The following is a 22,837-nucleotide window of genomic DNA, read 5'->3' on the forward strand; positions in this document are numbered from 1 at the left end:
GACAAAGCCGGGCTCCGGGGCCCTGGGCACTAGCCACCCCTGCAGGAGCACTGGGGCCTGCCAGTAACAGCTTGGATTCCACCGGCAGGCTGAAGTAACAACCATCTGAGTTTTGGAATGCCAGGATCAAGTCACCTTACGTCTGCCCTGTAGATTAAAATATTTGATTTCAGGGGCGCCTGGGTGGCTCAGTGGGTTAAAGCCTCTGCCTTCGGCTCAGGTCATGATCCCGAGGTCCTGGGATCGAGCCCCACATCGGGCTCTGTGCTCGGCAGGGAGCCTGCTTCCCCCTCTCTCTCTGCCTGCCTCTCTGGCTACTTGTGATCTCTCTCTGTCAAATAAATAAAATCTTTAAAAAAAATTGATTTCATTAAATACTAGCTCAAAGGTCTAGGTACAAAACTTGTTCACAAAATTTTAGAACTGGCTTGGTCTCCAAACTCCTCCAGAAACGAAAACCTGCCTCTTCGGCATCTTTCTTGCCTTCAAGTGGGTCTGGAACCTTCCCCCATCTCTCTCCTACCTCTTTCGTAACTGTCTTTGTAGCCTAGGCTTGGATCTGTGATGGTCCTCCCCTCAGAACCAGAGTCACCTCCGCTCTCAGTCCGACTGTCTTGGCGTACCGCACCCATTTCCTCTGTCCTCCAACCACCAAATCTCTCAGGCTCTCTGGGGGCGGGGTCAGCACCCACATTTTTAACTCTAGTTTAGACTCTGCATTCCTGTAAGTGAGAGGACTGTATCTTTGATCACTAGACTCAGTGCCTATCGCAGTGCTGGGCACACAGTAAATGCTCACAAGTATTTATTTCATGGATGAATCTATGGCAATTTCAACTTCTAAAGAGACTTATTTCTTGAGAGAGAGAAGAGTGAGAGCAAGAGGCAGCAGGCAGAGGGTTAGGGGGTAGAGGGAGAGAGAACATCTCAAGCAGGCTCTACACCCAGTGTGGAGCCCAACACGGGGCTCGATCTCACCACTTTGAGATCACGACCTGAGCCGAAATCAAGTCAGACGCTTAACTGACTGAGCCACCCAGGCGCCCCAGGACTTATCTTTTTTACTCTCTTTTTGGACCCTCCATTCATGTCTGCCTCACCCCCAAGCCTCATCAGCACCCCGCACTGTGCAGTGTTTCCTGAACAAACTCAGGTTAGCTAACAGCGGGATCTGCTTCTCTGCTCTCCCTTTATGCACGACACTACCTCCTGCCTACTCAATTGACTTTTTGTTTCCTCCGAGATCTCCAAATGCTCTCTTCTCCTAAGCCCGTCACTTCTGTTTTGCTTTTGATGACCTTCTATGCAGCTGGGCTGCATGACTGGCCATTTCAGATGGAGCCACCATCTCTCGGTGTGCCAAGGCTTGGACCACATACACGGTCTACTCTGTCTGCAGCTGTACCGTTACACAGAGTCCCAAATCCTTAGTGGGTGGCTCGCTTCCTAAAAGTCCAACAATCACTTCCAGGACAACAACTTTCCAATGTCTATTTCTAGTCCAATCCCTAACCAGGTCCAAACATGCAGCTGCCTAGACAGCATCCTGCATATAGCTTGCCAGAGCCTCAAGCCCACCATGGCCCAAAATGAACTTAGTCTTTCTACTTCCAACTCAGATTCTTCTCCCGGTTTCCCCCACTGCTTCGAAAAGTACTACCAGTGCATTTGCCATACAAACTTCTGTTTTCTCTTTATTGCCACCGTGATTGTGTCATGTCTGCTCATTTTACCTCTTCATGGCTTCTCCATTCAGAATCTGCCTTTCTATTTGCAGGACCCTACTCCAACCTCATGCCAGCAGATAGACCTGCACAATCCAAAAGAACTTTCTGCAACAATGGAAATATTCATGTGGCTATTAAACACTTCAAATGCAGCTAGTGCCACGGAGACACTGAACTTGACATTTAATTTAAACGGCCACATGTGGTCAGTGGCCACATCATACGGACAACACAGATAGAACCCAAGTTTCATTCTATCTGGGCTAGTCAACTGTTGGCTCTCAGAGCCCTTCCCTACCGCCTCTGCCCCCGCTCTGCCTTATATCACAAGGGACTTCCAACTCCCAGGCTCTCCTGACTATTTTCTTCCGATAAGCACAGACAGTGAGACACTTTGGGAAAGTCTAGGTAGGGCAGGATGAATGGAAATGCCAAGGACCTGTCCCCTCCCCAGCTTTCCCTCAGGTAGCATCTCTAGCCGCCTCCCCCCAGCCCCTCCCTCCACATTCCCAGCTCCCACTGGTGGCCTTCACCATGGTTCTAGCTCCCACTGGGCAGCACCATCTCTGAGCTCAGGTAACACTATTTTCTCCCTCTGCCCCTTAGCTCTGGAAGTAATGGTAGCTTCCTGCCATTGCTAATCTCTGGGTTGCTTCATTACCCCATTTTGCCTCTTTGCCCTTAAACCAATTCCCTCCATTGAAACATCTCGTATGGTTTTTATTTTCTTCACTGAAGACTAACTAGAGTTTCCTCTTTATTCTAATTCAGCCTGAAAATGGCGGCCATGAAGCCAGTCATAATCACCATCTTGGTCATCGAAGTAATGGTATGACGGCACATCAGCAATCATCATTTAGACAATCCCTGCGCGTCAACCATTACACTGGAGATTTTACATATCGTAGCTCATTGTTCCTTATGAAACCTAGGAGGCCGGTGTTTTTATCCCCATTCTATAACTGAAGATAATGAGGCCCAGAGGGTTAACGTATGCAGGTTAAACAGCATCGAAGAGACTGCATGCCTCAGAAGTTTCTGGAAGCTCCCTCCACTCCAGCACACTGTCAGACGCTGCTGAGCACTCCTCCTGGTCTCAGAAAAGAAGTGTCATGTCCTCTGCCTGATCTTCACAAGAGACTCTCAGCCATCCGGCTGTCACTCACTCACCTTTCCAGTCCTGGCTCCTCCTTTCTCCTTCCCCGTAGCCCAGCTGTCTCTCTGCTGTTTCCCTCACCTACATGAGCAGGGGCTCCCCACCCCATTCTATCACTCAGGTGCCTCTCACGACCTACTCAAAATTCCACTTAGTTTCAGCATAACAAATATTTATGAACCCTCCTGTTTCCAAAGCACAGTCCTCTCACCTTTCCCCCCATTTCCTTAATTTCTCCTTCAGTTATCCATTGTTTGGCTTCCATTCCAGTCATGTTCTTATTGTAATATCTTTACTAAATAAAGTCCTTGAGAGAAAAGGTGGCGTTTTAATGGCTTTTTAAAATCTTCTCTTCGCACTGAAGAGTGACTTTTATGAACCCCTCACAGGTGATTTGCATAGATTTGTTGAGTTCATGTATATAACTCTTCACAGGTGCAGCATCACGTGCTATCTCGGGAGAAATGGGAGTCAAAGGCCAACGCTTTGTCCAAAGTTTCTACCTTCCCCACAGTTAGGGACATGAATTCTTTTTTTTTTTTTTTTTGAAGATTTTATTTTTTATTTATTTTTACTTATTTTATTTATTTAATTTTTTTATTTGACAGGCAGAGAGGCAGGCAGAGAGAAAGAGAGAGAGAGGGGAGGAAGCAGGCTCCCCGCCAAGCAGAGAGCCTGATGTGAGGCTCGATCCCGGGACCCTGGGATCATGACCTGAGCCAAAGGCAGAGGCTTTAACCCACTGAGCCACCCAGGTGCCCAGGGACATGGATTCTTGAGCCCAAATGCCTAACTGCTTATGCTTAGCTACTTGGGCCACTGGTTTTTTTTGTTTTGTTTTGTTTTTAACCCACAAAGTGAAGATCTATTTACCTTAGAATACTTCTGAGAGGATGAAGGGAGCTATTTACACAAAGTGCTTTCACCAGTGTCTGGAACATACTAGGTGCTCAGTAAATGTTAGTTTTTATTAATACACATCACCTCTCAAACCAGTGGTATGACAGACTTGGTTAAAATGCACATTATTTCCCTTACTTATGGAAGTAAAAATCTCAGATCCATAATCCCTCTCAGGTCTTTTCTGGCCTCCAGAAAACAAATGTCTATACCTAGAATACAAGATCATCAAATTTATTATATGCAGAAGAATGTCAATAAGACTGAGAGCAAAATAAAACTGACAGTTGAGAAGGTAGGATATTTCACAATTTGTCTAAATGGAGAGCTGTATGTTCAATAAATCCAAGAGATGCGTTATATCATGCTTAGTATAGAGAACGCACGTGCATCTTCTCTGTATCTAACCAATGCATGAATTCTGGATTTTTAGGTTTGCTATGCCCAGTTTCCAAGTAGAATTTTCCTTTTGGGTGCTCTGGCTCTGATGCGCTCAATGTGAGGGACAGGGGGCCGAGTGGCCTCCCCTTCTTATACAGTAATAGAATATCCTCCTTGCCCTGGAAACCCAGCCCCAATATTATGAGGAAGCCTAGGCCACATGGAGAGGCCACTCGTAGGTCTATGGGGACAGTCCCAGAGCTAAGGTCTCTGCAGACCTCCAGCATCAACCACAAGACCTGTGAGCAAGTAAGCTTCAGAGGAATTCAGCCCCCAGCTTTAGAGTTGACCCAGTTGACATGCAGTGGAGCAGAGTTCTAACCAGACTGCAGGTCTGTGGGTGAAATAAATTCTGTCATCATTTCCAGCCACTTCGTTTTGGGGTACTTTGCTAAGCAGGCATAATAACGAGAACAGACAGATAGTTCCATGGCAATAGCTAAATGATAAAGACAGTATCTTCTGCCTGCTTCTGTCTTGGTGCATCTCCCTTGAAACTGCAACACTGGTCACAAAAGATGGTCCGGGCATATGGTATTGTCCTAAATCTAGGTCAACCTGGTAAGAAAGCTAATTTCCACGAAAATTATTAAAATTATGAAGTATAATAGACCATTTGCCCAATTCGTTGCTTAAGGCAAGACAGATTACTTGCTGCACCCAGGAAACTTGTGGTTGCTTTTTTGAGCAAGAAAACATCACCCCCCAAAATCGAATAAACATAAGCGAAATAAGAAAATATATCCAAGAATGGTACAGATAGCTAAAGCCTACAAGAACAGAGAATCCAGCTAGAACATTAATTTTCTATATTAATAAAATGATAGTATGTGAACCCTAAAATAAAAGTTAGTAATAAGTTGTGTAAGAAATATAAGCCCAGCTGTGTTTCAAAATAATGGCTGATAGCGCTCATGCTGTAATTGAGTCTTAAGTTTTATAAACACCAACAGACCAAGTATTGTCATTAACAGAATCATTATTGTAATAAAAGACATTGATCTAGCTGTTTCACTGATATTGTAAGAACCCAAACAGGTTAAAAAAATAAAAAAGCCAGTATCTCAGACACAGGAACTAAATAAAATTAGAAATAAAGGAACATTAAGATATGTACTCACTAACTAGGTAAGTAGTTGTACTCACTATTCTAAAGAAACAAGGCATTTCTATGTGATTAGGATCTAGTATGAAGCCAATCTTTTCTCAGCAACAGGTTAATAGCACCAAAATGGCCAACAAGACTCTTGCCATTACAGACTGGCCACAGCAGTAACAATTTCGGACTTGCATAACTCCCCAAACTCAACACTAAATGCATCTGTGGGCTGAGTCAAAGCAACCAAAGGCAGAGGTCCTCATCAGTGTGTTTGCAAGATGGCTGTATGTTTTTAAAGAACCATTTGGGGCAGTGTATGAAACCAATCTAGAAGACTAACCTGAAGATCCCAACCACCTGAAAATGGCTGAGTTGAAGCCGCATTGTCAGAGACTGATTTAAAGAAACAAAGAGCACGTGCCACTGACCTTGCACACAGTTGGACTAAAGCAGTGTCCTCCCCCAAACACCCAGGCTCACTTACAAAGTTCAATCCAGGCAGTGGCTCTCCCCACCCTGGGATCCAGCCCCACCCTCTCTGCCCTGTGGACTGGGTCCAACCTCATCACTCCTGGCTCACCCTTCTCCTTAAGGGTCAAGGGGAACACACCCAGATGTGGTCAACCAGAATTTGCTCACAATATTGTTTGATACATTAAACAACAACTCATCCTTTTATCTAAAGCCATATTTTCAAACACTATAATTGATAGCAGCCTCTTGTTTCTTCATCTTTCAGCATAGTCAGAGCCATTGTTTGCCTTCTAATCTGGGAAAACTGTATTCTAGAAAAGAAACTACACATAAATATTTACAGCAGTCAAACCCACAGAGAAACACAGTATTTTATGCCATTTTATGGCAGTATCCAGAGTAGTCAGGTAAATAATTCCAACTAACCAGTCAAAGAAGCATACTGGCATTAAATCTGACCACACACACACGTACACACATGTCCGTGTGCATATACACACACACCTGTAAAACCCTTAAAAAATCATTTTCTGTGCTATCAAAGCATATGATGCAGAACCGGAGAAGATCAGGATTTCAATTTCTCATTTTCTCACCACCAAGCACGGGATTGCCCTTCAAATACACCTACCACGTGTGAAAATAGCCTGATAATCAGATCAGATTCACAAGGGCTCTCCAGAAAACAGCCTGCTGTGACTGTTGACGTGCCCGGCATAGCTTACGCCCTGGCTTTATCTTTGAGAAACAGCTGTACAATGTGCGCTGCACTAGACACACCGCCTTAAGACACTCTCAGAGGCTGTCTGAATGCTACACATCTGTCCCAGAGCCAACATGAGCAAATACACCGGGAGGGGCTCAGTGTCCTTGAAACCAGGGGAACAGCTGACCGCAGCTACTCCCCAAATATGCAGCTATCTGGCACCCAGATGCGCAATCTCTCTCTCTCACTCATCCACCCATTTGACAAAACTCCCATTTCCACTGTCATTCAGCAAACACATAAGTGCTTTCTGAGAATGCAAGTGGGAGTCTTTAAAGACTTTCTTTACCACCTGACGAAATAGAAATTAAATTTTGGTTCGATTTCATAAAATCATGATCAAAGAGAATCACGTGGCTGTTGAATTTCTTTCTCTCCCTTATTTACCAGATTCCATCCTAGCTCTTGAAGGGGTTTACACTTTCGTGGTGGGTAAAAACATTAAACAGGCCTACAACTGCAAAGGGTTGGGGCCCCAGGAGGGAGCATGAAGGCGGTAATGGAGGAGAATGATGGGGAGAGGGAGGAGAATGATGGGGGGAAGGGTTGACTTACACGAGGTGAGAGGGCAGAACTGGAGCCCTGTCCTAAGCAGTGGTAACTGAAATTAAGCCATGAAGGATGGGTAGGAGTTGGCCAGGTTAAGAGTGTTAGGGGGGCGGGACAAGGAGAGAAGGGTAGAGAAGAAAGAGAAGGGTGTAAAGGGGAGGAATATTCTTTCCAGAGAAACAGTATGAGTAGAAGCACTGAGGCAGGCAATTCACTCTAAGAAACAAGCTTTATTTAATTCATAAATTGGCAACATGTGAGAGTATTAAAATTCTTAATGTAGATAAAGGTCATACAAATAATCAATCAGCCTAAAAGAAAAAAAGAACAAAAAATATGAACAGAAGTGTTACTAAAAGAAAAAAATATATATTGCATATAAAGCATATATATATACATATACATATATGCTAGCTAATATTTATAAGATGTCCATCTTCACTAATGTTCAAAGTAAGTTAAAGCACAGAGATACCATTGTCTCCCTATCCTACTGACAGATGACCAGACTGGTAATGCCAGCATGGGGCAGGTGCGGGGTGAAAAGTCCTCTTGTTTCTGAAGTCCTTCTAGAGCATCAGCCTACAGGTGCCTATCTTTCGTTGGCAAGTCCACTGAATATCATGAAATAACAAGGGTGTGAATGATTGTCTAGAACATACCAGGCTCTGAAGTATTTGCATAAATATTTACCAAGCACCCAAAACATCCAAGGCACAGGTCCTGCAAGGATAAATAAGGCTCCTCTTACCCTTCAGAACTAGTTAACCCATGGGGCGACAGAGAAGTATGCATTTAGATATAAGACATGGCAGGCTATGGTGAATTGTGCAAAATGGTTCAAAAAATGTGTTTCATGTTTGTCCCTGAATAACCAAGAGCCATCTGATGTTGAGTGATCAGCGAAGGCTTTGTGGAAGAAACAACATCTGAAATCGGCCTTGCCATCCAGAAGAAGGATGAAGGAGCTAGATTTGGGTAACTCCCGGAGGTGAAATGCTGAATACGCAGGTAGTGTCCCTGCCTCTTAGAGTCTACACTTTGGCAAGGACATTAATCAAGTGTGATGAGAAGACAGATGTTCAGGGAGCTCTAAGAACATCATCAAGGCGAGTATCAAAAAATACAACAAAACCCAGTGTTAGTGAGGATGCAGGGAACTGAAACTCAAATACACTCCTGGTGGAGAGTCAGGTGGCCTAACTGCTTTGAGGATAAATTAACTGATCAAAACAAAGAAAGACTGAAGACACGCAGATCATATGACTCAACGGTTATACAAATATACCTATGCAACTCTTGCACGTGGGCACACACAAAACAGTGCAATCAGTTAGGGTTTGCTACAGTGAAAAGCTGAAACACCTTAAGAGTTTACAAATGGCACGAATAAGCCATGTTATCTTCACGCAGTAAAACTGAGTAGCAAAAATTATAAATTAGAATTACATGGATAAATTTCAAAGACAAAGTAAGTGACAGAATGACACGATCAGAGTCTTACTATTTCTATAAACATGCAAAATAATATTATACAGTGTTTTGGGGTACACATGTATTTCGTACAAATATAAAAACACGCATAGAGATGATAAAAACCAAAATCAGATTAGTGGTTGCCTCTAAGCGTGGAAAGAGAATGGAACTGGGGAAGGGTATAGAGTCCGCTTCACATACATGTACTTTCTTCCCTGGATAGACTAGAAGCTCTTGAAGCCAGGACAACACTGGTTATCTCTCAGCCTTTATAACATAGCACTGTGCCCCGCCAAGTCATTAGTCCTCAAAATCTGCTGAGTGAGTCAACAAAAGAATATCTCCTCTGAGCATTATTTGGATGTCTGCCTCCCGTGGCTTTGCTTGGGCACATCATTTCTTTCTATGGTCTCTTCTGGTTGCACAGGAACACATGCAAACGTTTGCATACCACCCAGGGAATTGAAATGGTTGGAAAACTCTGTAATAAGCTGACAATGACAGATCTTAGCAAGGCAGTTCAATAGAGCTAAGGAAGAGATGGCCAAAGATGGGACAGGATCTCCTCAAAAAACACTGACTTTCCAGACCCTGAACGTACTGATAGCGGGGTGAGAAATCTACTTCGTGAGGCAGTTGTAAGTGGGATTCAGGAATCACACGAGCTTACAGACTTCAGGATTTTTGCTTCAGTGACCGTCCAAAAGAATATTTTGGCCCCAAATTCCTAAGCATGTCATTAGAAGCCATCTGCGTGCTCCCTTCCTGGCTTGCACACAATCCTGTGTCTTCCCACGATCTTGGAGACATCTTCATCCGTACTGATGGCAGCAATGAAAGTAGTCCCTAAGAGGGGTCTGTAAGGCGAATGTTGTTAGGAGCTGTCAAAAATCTCTGCTTTCACGGAGGCCCAAAGTGAGCAACCTCATGGGTTCTTAAGTCCACACTTTTGAAAGCATCACCCTACTTGAGATTTGCAGCCAATCACAGGCCTACTTGAGATTTGCAGCCAATCATAGGCCTACTTGAGATTTGCAGCCAATCACAGGCCCACGAAAAGATACATTCACACTGAGAGTGCGCAACAAGCGGACGCACCCCCTCACACAGAGGGACTTGTACGTCCAGAGACAGGGCTCCACCGACAGGGGAAGTACGCCACATATTTGCAGTGCAGAAATCCACGCACCAAAGAGCTGTAACAAAGGATGGGAGACGAACCCTTCTAATGAGATCCGAACAGTTGGCAGCATTTAGCCCCACTATTTCATAATGTTATGCAAATTAACCTTCACAACTAGGAAATAACTTCAAAATGAGCTAATAAGTGGCAGGCAATGGTTGCCCAGTAGCAAAAGCAGGCTTTGCATTTTTCCCCCCAGTTCTTTCTGTAATGGGACAGTGGCAAGGGTGGGAGGGGGGGCAGTCAGGCTCTGGGGACTAGAGCTTGAGCCTAGAGAAAGTCCTGCTAGGGCTGAGTTGTCTGCTTCTAAGAAGCAAAGCGTGCATCCAGAAAGCCTGTCCTAGGGCTTAGGAGGAAGCAAAGTGGAAGCTGAACAAGACTTACACCAGCAGAGCCTTCCCCAAAGGTAAAAGGATGGGGCAGGTAGGCGTTCAGCTCAAGGGATGAATTTTCACGCAGAGTAAAAAGAAGAAAGAAAAGGGAACAATGCAATCATGGAATGTGCCACGCTATCCCTCAAAGGTAGGAGTTTAAACTGAGCCCTATAATCAAGTAGCAAACATCAAAGGAACTCTCTGAAACCAGGAACTGCAGATCTGTGAAATGTAAAAAATTTCCATGCTTTCAAAACTTAAAATATTTCTGCTTTCATCTATAGGACTTGAGATGAAATATGAAATGTTGAGTGTTGACACAACAGGCCAGTCCTCACATCTCCCTGAGCTCACACTCAGCCAGCAAAGATTGGGGGTGGGGGTTTCAGGAGGAGGGGAAAGCCCCAGGAGCTGGAAATGAAATAGGGGAGAGCAGGTAGGGGACTCAAGTTTTCTTTGGACCAGGAACATAAATGTCTTAAAATAATTACACTTTTGAGGGGCATCTTACTTTTTCCATATGAAGATTTTATTTATTTATTTGAGAGACAGAGAGCACAAGTGGGAGAAGCAGCAGGCAGAAGGAGGAGGAGAAGAGGGAGGGTGGGGCTTGATCCCAGGACCCCGGGATCATGACCCAAGCGGAAGGCAGACACTTGTGACTGAGTCACTCCTTTTTTTGTTGTTTTTTAAAGATTTTATTACTTATTTGACAGACAGAGAAAGAGATCACAAGTCGGCAGAGAGGCAGGTGGGGGAGTGGGGGGAGCAGGCTCCCCACTGAGCAGAGAGCCCAACCCCAGGGCTTGATCCCAGGACCCTGAGATCAAGACCTGAGCACAAGGCAGAGGCTTTAACATACTGAGCCACCCAGGCGCCCCACGGGTCACTCTTTTTCCACATAATATAAATCATTTTCAATTACCTGTAATTCCGAAGAGAAAAGGAGACCTTAGTAGTAACGAGCATATTTGTGCAAACTTCTCATAATAGTATTTCAACTCATATACTTCTATGATAAGCTATACACACATATTGAAATATCAAATGAAGAACTCAGTCTGTCCTGATAAAGGACAATTTCAGATTCATTTAAATATGTAAGTACCCCCAGATCATCCAGCAACATCTCCGACAACTGTTACATGCCAAAATTAAATTTCCTGCCTTACTATTTTACTCTCACTAGTTATTCAGCAAATCTATTCTGCAGGAATTTACGGAATGCCAACGAAAGGCCAGGCACCCCTCTCCATGCTCATACATCCCAAACACTTTACCCACATTTCTATTATTCTGATGTTATTTCTCAAGTACTGCCATCTTCTAGGGGCCTCAAATCTAATAAATCTATAAATTTAATGGATAGTTATAAACAGGTCTTCAAAAGAGAAATACAGTTGACCCTGGAACAATACAGAGTTTGGGGGCACCAACCCCTGCACAGTCGAAAATCTGTGAGTAGCTTCTGACGCCCCCAAAACTTAGCTGCTAATGGCCTAATGTTGAGCAGAAGCCTTACCAATAATTTAAACAGTTGGTCAGCTGTATTGCAAAAAAGAAATCCACGTCCAAGTGGACCTACACAGTTCTAACTCTTTTGTTCAAGGGTCAACTGCATTATCTTATTACTGATGAGAAAAATTCAGTATCGGGGCGCCTGGGTGGCTCAGTGGGTTTCAGCCTCTGCCTTCCGCTCAGGTCATGATCCCAGGGTCCTGGGATCGAGCCCCACATGGGGCTCTCTGCTCCGCAGGGAGCCTGCTTCCTCCCCTCTCTCTCTGTCTGCCTCTCTGCCTACTTGTGATCTCTCTCTCTGTCAAATCAATAAATGAAAAAAAATCTTTAAAAAAGAATAAAGAAAAATTCAGTATTATAAATAGATGAAATCTCCCTAAATAAAATATAAATTCAACTTTGTATCAATCAGTGTGTAAGGGTTGAATTGTGTCCCGCACCAAAAAATTCCTATGTTGAAGCCTTAACCCCTAGAGCCTCAGAACCTTTATTTCCAAATAAAGTCATGACAGATGTAATCAGTTAAGATGAGGTCATACTGAAGTAGTGTGGGTCCCTGGTCCAATACGACTGGTGTCCCTATAAAAGGGGAAAATTTGGATGTGGGCACACATACAGGGGAATGCCATGAACACAGCACAGAAGGGGGCCTGGGACAGATCTTCCCCTCAAAGCCCTCAAAACGGAACCAGCCAAGCCAACACCCACACTTTGGACTTCTTGCCTCCAGAACTGTGAAACAAAAATTTTTGTGGTTAATAAAGCCACTCGATTTTACCATACTTCGTTACAGCTGCCCTAGCAAACTGATACAGAGCAATATTCCAATAAACAAGCCTTAATGCTTAGAATCACTTCAGTCTGATATTCAAGTAATGCTACAATCTGATCCCAGCTCATTTTTCTGGAAAAAAAAAATTATAACTGTGACAAAAAATGGCATCAGCATTTGAAGAATCCATTCTAAGAAGCCAAGCGGAGGGGCGCCTGAGTGGCTCAGTCGGCTGAGTGTCTGCCCTTCGGCTCAGGTCATGATCCCGGGGTCTTGGGATTGAGCCCCACACTGGGCTGCCTGCTCAGCAGTGAGTCTGTTTCTCTGCCTCTCTGCCAGCTTGTGCTCTCTCTCTCTAATAAGTAAATAAGAAGCTTAAAAAGAAAGCGAGAGAGAGAGAGGAGCCAAGTGGAAAAGTACAGAGATTCATGTACAAAGGAAGTTCTTCTTTATGACATTGTTTATAACAGTAAAAAATAAATAAATAAATACAATGTAAGCCACCTACAAAGTCCAATCTCTGAAGTCTGGCACAGATCCACACAAACTTATGAAGTATTATAGGCAATAAGAAAATAGGTATGGGCTGTTAAGGGAAGGGAGTGGCAGGGACATCTAACTGTACTCAGGGCATTTAAGAAAACTAGCAGAGGAGGTAAACCCCAGCATGTTCTTTATGTTCTTTATGTTTATGTTCAGGCATCTAGGAAAGCTGCCTGAAGTTTGGGAAAAGGAGGCTGGAGCCTTGGAGGACAAAAAAGAAGCTGAGAGCTCAGCTGAGCCCTGATCAAACTGGGCAGGACCTCCTAAACTGAGGGCATCGAATTGGGCTGGCGGCACATAGAGGGGTGTTTGGGCAAAACTCAGCCTTCCCACTTCAGGCTTAATTCATTAGGGGTGATTGATAATTTAGTAAGAGGTTAGCAGAGTGACATATGTAACTCATAAATGTGTATCTATGTAAGTAAGTTGGGAGTACGCACTCAAAGACTTTATGCTGAAGAGGTAAGTGATCCAGAGAAAACCACAGTGTCGGCCTAGATGTGGAAATGAATCATTTTCCCTCGAGGGTTCCACAGAGGGAGCCCCATCAACCCAAGAAAAGAAGTACTGGGGAAGCAAGATGGGTAAAGGTCATGGAGTTTCCCTTTCGAGGTGGTGAAAATACTCTAGGACTGATTGTGATGAAGCTTGCACAACCCTATGAAAATACCAAAAAAAAAAAAAAAAGAAGGAATTTGCATACTTTAAGGGGGTGACTTGTATGGTTTGTATAAATTAGTTGCTGATAAAGCTGTTATCAAAAGGACTGAAAAAATTGGGGCACCTGGGTGGCTCAGTGGGTTAAAGCCTGCCTTCGGCTCGGGTCATAATCCCAGAGGCCTGGGATCGAGCCCCGCTTTGGGCTCTCTACTCAGCGAGGAGCCTGCTTCCCCCCCACCCCCCCACCCCCCCCCCCGCCTACTTGTGATCTCTGTCTGTCAAATAAATAAATAAAATCTTTTTTTAAAAAAATGAATGAATAAATGCATTGTGCTTCCTTATACCTTCCAAACATGGCATCCAGTTCCTGGGTCATGCAGTTCCAAGGAGGAACCAGCAAACAGCTGGGAGCACTACAAGAAATGACAGGACCTCTGCATCTGGGGACCTGGAGGGAACAGACTGGGGAAGGGCAGGCAGCTGAACCTACTGGTAGACTATAACATTCAGAACCAAGGACTCCCAACACCGTAGTTGTCTTCCAGCTCCCTGAACCAGATTTGGCTCTCGTCTGTAGTGGGATTTTCTTGTCTGCCCGAGCCTAAAGCAGACCCCCAAAGCCAAAGCTCTAGAATATAGGAAAAAAAACCTGTCTCACATCCTAATCGCATATACCTGTGTGTGTACACACACAGATATCACTGAACATTGCTTGCCTTTAGCTCTCTTCAATGTACCCTGATATTTTTATTCCATTTCATTCTTTTTTAATGCTAGTCACAACCTCACATGCCTGGGTGGCTCAGTCGGTTAAGCATCTGACTTTTGATTTTGGTTTAGGGTCATGGAATCGAGCCCTCTGTGGGACTCCATGCTCAGTGGGAGTCTGCTTCTCTCCCTCTCCTTTTGACCCTTCCCCCACTCACACACCCTTTCGCTTTCTCTCTCTCGCTCTTGCTCTCGCTCTAAAATAAATAAATAAATCGGAGGCTTCTAAACAAGTTGCCCTCCCTCCGCATCTTCTGTGGCCCAACCACCGGCGGCGACCAGGGGCTTGGCGGGGCTCCGCCTTGCCTCTCCGGCTCCTCTGGGCTGCGACTCTCGCCACCGCCATGGCAGAGTTGGGCCTAAACGAGCACCATCAAAATGAAGTTATCAATTACATGCGTTTTGCTCGTTCAAAAAGAGGCCTGAGATTCAAAACTGTAGATTCCTGCTTCCAAGACCTCAAGGAGAGCAGGCTGGTGGAGGAGACCTTCACCGCAGATGAGGTCTCCGAGGTCCTGAGCGGGCTGCAGGCTGTGTCTACAGCGAGGCAGTCTGAGCTCATCAACACAGCCCACACCAACGGCCTGCTCCTGCGGCAGCTCTTCTCCCAGGCTGAGAAGTGGTACCTCAAGCTACAGACCGACATCTCTGAACTTGAAAACAGAGAATTATTGGAACAAGTTGCAGAATTTGAAAAAGCAGAATTTACATCTTCCAGTAAAAAGCCCATCATAGAGACCATGAAGCCCAAACTCGCTCCACTTAATGAGGGCGGAAGCACGGAACTCCTGAACAAGGAAATTTTCAGACTTCAAGAAGAGAATGAGAAATTGAAGTCAAGGCTGAAGACCATTGAAATGCAGGCAACCCATGCGTTAGATGAGAAGTCAAAGCTAGAAAGAGCACTGCAGGATTTACATCTCGACCAGGGAAATCAAAAGGATTTTATAAAAGCCCAAGACTTGAATGACTTGGAGAACACAGTAGCTGCTTTGAAGAGTGAGTTTCAGAAGACACTTAACGACAAGACAGAAAACCAGAAGTCCCTGGAGGAGAATCTCGTGACCGCCAAGCACGACCTACTCAGGGTTCAGGAGCAGCTGAGCATGGCTGAAAAGGAATTAGAGAAGAAATTCCAACAAACAGCAGCTTACCAAAACATGAAAGAGATTCTCACCAAGAAGAATGACCAAATCAAAGACCTGAGGCGAAGACTGGCCAAGTACGAACCTGAAGACTAAAACCCAAAGAAGATTTCTCCTGGAAGCACGTGAAAGTACAAGCCAGTTCGCCGTTCAGGCATGTATTTTGAAGCAGTTTGTTATATCGCCTCTCTTTATTTTTCTAATATATAGACTTGGCTTCTGATATGTAGAACGAGACTTCCTGTTCCACTTCCCTAATTGAGAAGAGGGGAACCTACTGACCGACTCTGGCCGGTCCTCCCAGAGCCCTCTGAGCGCTCCTGAGTCTTCGTTCCGATGCAGTGAGAATTCTTTATTAGTCAAGAAGAGATGGTAGGGTAGGAAGAAGAGTCTTAGCCGTTTGCATTAGTATAAAAAGCACCCGTTTCAATAAATGTTAGAGCAGCGTTGTCTATTCTTGTATGTTCCCCAGAGCAAAAATACAGAGTTATTAAAGAGAGTTACTACAAATAAACCTGATTTTTCAAAATCAAAATAAATAAATAAATAAATAAATCTGTAAAAAAAAATTTTTTAAATGCTAGTCACGACCAGTCCCCTGATACGATTATCTTTGCAAGGGTCCCAACGAGCAGTGAGCAAATCACGGCTCTACCGTTAAGAGGGGAGACAAACAGGCCTTCGTCTCAACACGCTGTCCTCCATTTTCCCACATTTTCAGGATCTAGAATTAATCCACTCAATAAGAATTTTCCCTCTGGTTAATAAAAGAGATAGTGATTAACACATGTTCCATATTATAAAAAACAGATTTTGAAGAGCAGATGTGCAAATCCCAACTCCATTACTTTATTAAAAAAGAATATTTGGTTTTTCTTGAAGATTCCATGAATCAGAGTCATCGAGTTTGGATTGACATCACTGCAATAATAAAAACAGCATTTTGCCGCCTGCGAATCATCTTATTTCCAGACAGAGACACGAGGGGTGATCCTGTGAAAGGAGAAATCAGCATTCACCCAACTTGACCAAAGGCCCTTTTTCTCACGACACTTGGTCTTCTTGAAATGCAGTGAATTAATGTAACCTTTGAATTTCTTTCTGATGTTTCCATTACACTGATTCACATTAGAATCTGTAACTAAGAAACACACACATGCATACCCTGAAGCCGTTCCTCCTCTTCTCTTCCTAATTCAATTTCTGAAGCCACTTTTCCATTTTTAAAGAAACTTTGAAAGATCAAGGGAAACATTAGGGACTTTATCCATTGTCATTATATAAAGTGTTACCAATTGGATTTATATACAGGCTTTCACTAGTTTAATCATAAACGCATGGTTTATTCCTTTAAATTCCAGCTAATTGCCTAAGGGCTCATGCTGTCTTGCAATACTTACTCAGCACATCTCTCCATTTGTTCACCATTCCAGAAAGGTTAGAGGATGTGTGGCACATTAACTCATTAGCTCGTATGAAAATAAAGCAATCAGCATTCAAAACTCAAGTCATTCTAGCAATTCCCATGCTGTTCTCCGTATACTGACTTCTAAAAGTTATGGTTCCATTAATTGTCTGTATTTGTGACACCTTGAGGATAATCTTCCCTTTCATATTGATTAGGGATCTAGTCTTTCATCTGTTTTAACATACAGGTGTAGAGGGCATGAAAAGACTCAGAGGTTTCAGGGGTATTTGGGTGGCTCAGTCGTTAAGCATCTGCCTTCAGCTCAGGTCATGATCCCAGGGTCCTGGGATCAAGTCCTGCATAGGGCTCCCTGCTCAACAAGAAGCCTGCTCCTCTCTCTCCCACTGCCCATCCTTGTGTTCCCTCTCTCGCTGTCTCTCCCTCTCTGTCAAATAAATAAATAAGATCTTAAAAAAAAAAAAATAGCTCAGAGGTTTCAAAAGTGCAACAGGAATAGGAAATGCTGGCCTAAATCCTCTATGCCCTACTGCAGCCCCTCCCCCACGCCCCCTCCGCCCCAATCTTACATGTCTCACCTGTGCTTCAGATAAGCAACCTGGCAGAATGAAGACTTTTTCCCTACGACATTCCGATTATACCTGCAGTTGGGAATTGTTCCCCTAATCTTCTGTTTGGAAAATGGACTGGCAGAAACCCTCAAACCCTTTAACAAGAAAGACCTATTTTAGAGCAATCACTCAACGTACTGAGGCTTCAAACCATAATCCTTTAGGGAAACTTCATTCTCTTTATATTTGAACGTTTTGTTCTTTCCACAATTGTAATTCTCTAGGAATTCATTCATGGAGGGAAATAAACCCCACTCTAAGTTGATATATATTTATCTCAGCCACAAAGCACCAAAGTCCCCCCAAGTTTCCCTTTGTTTCCCTGAACCATGCTGGGAATGCATCCCAGAGGAGAAAGGTACTGCCAAGACCAACAGACAATAAAGCAAGATATAAAGGTCAGGAGCTACCCTGTGTCCAGAATGCATAGAAGCATAACCTCAGGTCATTGGAGCAAAATTAATTTCCATTTTTAGGCTAAATAAATACCACTTTTGTGGATGGGTCACCTGCATGGCTCGGTGGGTCAAATGTCCAACTCTGGATTTCGGCTCAGGTCATGATCCTGGGGTCGCGAAATCGAGTCTCACATCAAGTGCTGTGCTCAGTGTGGAGCCTGCTTAAGATTCTCGCTCCCCCCTCTCCCCCCTGCCCCTCCCCCCCACTTGTGCATGCTCCCTTCTCTCTCTCTAAAAAAGAAAAGAATAACAGAAAAAGAAAAGTATTGTGGAAAGATACAAGTTGGCGGACAAACAGATAAGGAAAACCTCACATAACTTTCATGTTTTCCTTGAATACCTAATTGGAGCAACTAATTATAACAATTCACTTCTATTGTTTTTCTTGAAAATATTAAGAATGCTTCCATTACAATTTTTACTGCCAAAATATTTAAGGACAAAAATTCCACAAATGTCTCCAATCCTTCTGGCTTCACAGGGCTTCTACCTTACAGGGGCTCTCATTTCAGAAGAGAGCCATCATTTCCAACCTGAACTAGTGTTGGCAAACGCGGGGTGGGACAAACATAACTTTCGTGGTCAACCCACTGATCATTAGTCAGAGGCTTGAGAGCCAAATATGCTTCCTACAAGTTAATAAAGAGTGGAAAAACGGTGAAGAGCCCTTTAGTCTGTATGTACAAAAGCACACAGTGGTTATTGAGCAAGACCATCCAAGCCAGAAGAAGTTGGCAACATCACCAATAAGTCATCCAACATGTTAACCTCAGTCTGGTGGTCTGGTTATCCCATCAGAGACTGTGGATGGGCAGACTGAAGCAAAATAAAGTCCTCAAGATTTCTTTTATGAGAACCTTATGCCTAACCCACTAGGGAAGGGAAGATTATCCAAAGAGATACTCAAATCCCCAATGTTGAGCAACACTACAAATCCCATCGCTCTGACGGCCGGCTCAGAGGCACTAAGGTTTCTAGGGATGCCCCTCCTTCGGGCAGATGGAACCTCATGTTGTTGTACTTGGCGAGTGTTAACGGTTGTGTTAGCTCCTTTGTTCCCAGGGTTATTGGGGAAGGGAAGGGCTGCTGGGATATGTTGACTCCTTAATGAGAGGTAGAGATTGCCAGGCAAAGACGTCATTGTGTTGGGCAATGAAGAGCCACCATGAGCCCACGTTTGAGCTGGCTGGACACCAACCAGACAGTCCCAGGACCAGTGACTTATTTCTAAGATCAAGCTTCTGTATTACTATTGACTTCCCCTAAAATGCTATAATTGTATGTCATCCTTACTTATCATTTCTTCATGATACTACAAAAACCAACCAATGCTAGGCCCTGAACAACAGAGAGACATATATTTAAAATACGACTGAAAAATCACCAAGAGGCTATTTAGGAGTATCAAAAAGAAAACCATGTACAAAGAAAATCTGCTAGGACTTAAACTAAATGAGCATCTAAGTTTTGGGAATTACTCAAACTCCTACAAACCGGACGAGGTCTTCAGTCTCTAAGTCCTCTGCACGCATTTCAACTCCCTTCTGACCCACTGACAATTGAAATCCAGATAGAAACATCTGTCCTGCCTCTGATTACAGGGTTTTTTTCCCTCTAACAGGCTTTTCTATCAATCACTGTTAGGCCCAGGCAGCTTGCATTTCCTTGAGTCAGTGAGTTTGATGTGGGCACATCCTTCAAGACAAAGCAAGTAATAAAGGAGTAAATTGCTGAGTCGCTTGTATTAATGGGTCTCAACCCCTGAGGCCAGGCAAATCTCCTCACATCCCTGTGCTAGAATGAGAGGCCCAGGAGCACCCCATAAGTGGGTCCCTCTTATCCGAACTGCTCCCTTGGTTAACTGAGGACATCCCACTTTATCTGACATGAGGGCTTTCCTTCACCAGGTGGATTTCTGATGATCTCACAAGAGTTTAGCTATTGCTTACAAATACTGTGTACTAACAGATCTTCATTTCTCCTAGGGTATGGTGCTTTTGGATCACATACGAAGGTTTGGAAAAATACAGCTGCCTTGGCTTCCTGAAATCTGGAAAGCTTTACAACATGAAAGAAGAATGGTTTTGCTGGATAATAATCCATTTGCAATAAAAGCATGGTCCATACTATTAAATGTGTTTACCCACTGGTTCATCTGAATATTCCTTGATTTGCTTTAAATACTATAATCAAATGTTGTTTTTAAATTCAACATAGGTTCAGGAAGAGCAATTTGGAGTCTCACAGGTGGTCTGAACTCACTATGTTGGTTGTGTTTGATTCACTCTCCAGAGCAGAAAGAAAAAGACATCCAATATGACTTTTTTCTTTTTACATTGGAACGCGAGACACAGAGCTTTCATGAGGGAACTCATTACCCAAAACTGAGACTGTCGCTTACTAATGTTTCCATTTAAACAAATCTCTAAACACACAGAAAAACGATATGACCCTTCCTCTGATAAAAATCTAGCATCAAACACTGGCAGGCAAAATTGAAGTCACTTCCTGAATTGCTAACCGGTTACACAAAAAGAAGGAATCCCCAAACACGACACGTTGGTATTTTTCTCTTTCATTTACTTAGCAATTCCTTTCTTCAAATGAAAAACCATAGTTTTCTAGCAAATATTATTTATCTTGGTTAAACTACCGATGCTTAATAATGTAACTACCTGTGATAAAATGGGGTGAGGAGGGAAAGCAGACATGTGCTACACTGCAACGATGAAAACTCTGTTATTCTTTCCCATTTGCATCACTGTAACACGAGCGCTTTTGTGAGAAGCTATATTTAGACTTCTGGGTGGTAGAGAGTCTCTTTCCTCATCCACACGGGCGTACAGAGGACATGAATACAGAGACAGTTTGTTTGGAAAATAATACAGGTGACTTCACCCCATAAATGGTGACCCACACAAATGCAGTTCTAAACTATGACTTAAATCAGTCAGTCGTTAACTGGTCAGTTACACACCCGATTTCTTCCTTCACTCATTCGCTCCACAAAGAAGTACTGAGAGCTACGTATGTGCCACGGAATCAGCCAAGCATGGATAAAACAGTGAGAAAAAATAAACACTGACCCTAAATAGCCAAGCAGGGGCCTTCTGCAAAATGTGTTTCTGGTGGTCTGTCTTTATGTTTTTAAAGATTGTATTTGTTTCTTTGAGAGAGAGAGAGCATGAGCAGGGAGAGTGGCAGAGGGAGAGGGAGAAACAGGCTCCCCCCTGAGCAGGGAGCCTGTCTGTCTCAGGACTCCATCCCAGGACCCCGGGATCATAACCTAAGCTGAAGGCACATGCTTTCAAAATTGAATGCCTGGGTGGTGCAATTGGTTAAGTGTCCAACTCTTGGTTTCAGGTCAGGTGGTGACCTCAGGGCCGGGAGACGGAGCCCCAGGATGGGATCTGCACTCAGCACGGATTCTCCTTAAGATACTCTCTCCCTCTCCCTCGGCCTCTCCTCGTCCTCTCTCTCAAATAAATAATTTTTTTAATTTAAAGATAAATAAATAAAATTAATGCCTGGAGAAGGAATCCTATCTCTTGGTTCATGTACGGTCTCTATGTTCCCACTAACCCAAGAGTTCAGGGATGGAGAGAGACAAAGAAGCGAAACTATTTCAGATTCTGTTTATATTTCCTTACCACAGGTCCCACACAAAAAAGACTGTAAAATTAATATATTTTTAGCTTATACTATTATTAGTTTATTCTAGCAAAGGAGTTTATCTTAGCAAAATGGATAATTAGTATTAATTTTTTTTTAAAGATTTTATTTATTTATTTGACAGAGAGATCACAAGTAGGCAGAGAGGCAGGCAGAGAGAGAGGGGGAAGCAGGCTCCCCGCCTAACAGAGAGCCCAATGCGGGGCCTGATTCTAGGACCCTGAGATCATGACTCAAGCCAAAAGCAGAGGCTTAACCCACTGAGCCACCCAGATGCCCCGGGTATTAATTTTTTTAGTAAGAGGTCTTTCATTCCTTAGGAAGTCAAAATAAAACTCAAAGAAAAGAAAAAATAGAGATTATTATATACAATTTAGCAACCAAAATTCCTAAACGAAACAGCACTACACAGCAATCAAAACTTGTCACCATTTAGAAATGCATTTTTTTAGTATCTGTGAGAGATCTTGTTTCTAATTTGTTTTCCAAATCCCATGCATATTTTAGATGTTGGGCTGAAGAGGAAGAAAAATTCCAAATATTTAATACAAATTCCACCCCCATATTCATTTTCCTTCATATTAAAACCAAGGCACAATAATGCCTTTACCAAAGAGAGAAAAAAAAAATCACATATTTGAGAGACAGCACACCTTAAGTTTTTGTCTTTCTCTATAGAAACTCAAAAACAGAGAGAGCTAGAAAGAGGACTGAACCAAGGAATCTAAAATAAATACAAGCATTTAAAAAAAATAATTAGATCTTAAGGGGCGCGCGTCTGGATGGCTCAGTGTGTTAAGGCCTCTGTCTTCGGCTCAGGCCATGATCTCAGGGTCCTGGGATTGAGCCCCGCACTGGGCTCTCTGCTCGGTGGGGAGCCTGCTTCCCCCTCTCTCTCTCTGCCTGCCTCTGCCTACTTGTGATCTCTGTCTGTCAAATAAATAAATAAAATCTTTTTTAAAAAATTAGATATTTACTTAAGATATTATGAATAGATTTTATTTACAAAGAAGCTGCTCAATTCTCAATTTTTATTTAAAAAGAGAGACAAGGGGCATCTGGGGGGCTCAGTCAGTTAAGTGTCTGCCTTTGGCTCAGGTCATGATCCCAGGGTCCTGG

General features: G+C 43.5%; 2 protein-coding genes across 8 annotated transcripts in view; one reads left to right on the plus strand and one right to left on the minus strand.

Moving 5' to 3' along the window:
* Positions 1 to 22,837, minus strand: part of LIMCH1 (LIM and calponin homology domains 1) — a 339,903-nt gene that overhangs the window by 236,366 nt on the left and 80,700 nt on the right. The window lies entirely within an intron of this gene.
* Positions 14,654 to 15,937, plus strand: LOC123935412 (leucine zipper transcription factor-like protein 1). Its single transcript, XM_045996196.1, has one exon. The coding sequence runs from the start codon at positions 14,751 to 14,753 to the stop codon at positions 15,645 to 15,647; it is 897 nt and encodes a 298-aa protein (XP_045852152.1). The 5' UTR covers positions 14,654 to 14,750; the 3' UTR covers positions 15,648 to 15,937.

Source organism: Meles meles, chromosome 2 (genome assembly GCF_922984935.1).
Source record: "Meles meles chromosome 2, mMelMel3.1 paternal haplotype, whole genome shotgun sequence".
In the NCBI taxonomy this organism is placed as follows: domain Eukaryota; kingdom Metazoa; phylum Chordata; class Mammalia; order Carnivora; family Mustelidae; genus Meles; species Meles meles.

Coding starts and splice junctions, on each gene's coding strand:
- LOC123935412 (XM_045996196.1), top strand. CDS start 14,751: ATGGCAGAGTTGGGCCTAAACGAGCACCATCAAAATGAAGTTATCAAT.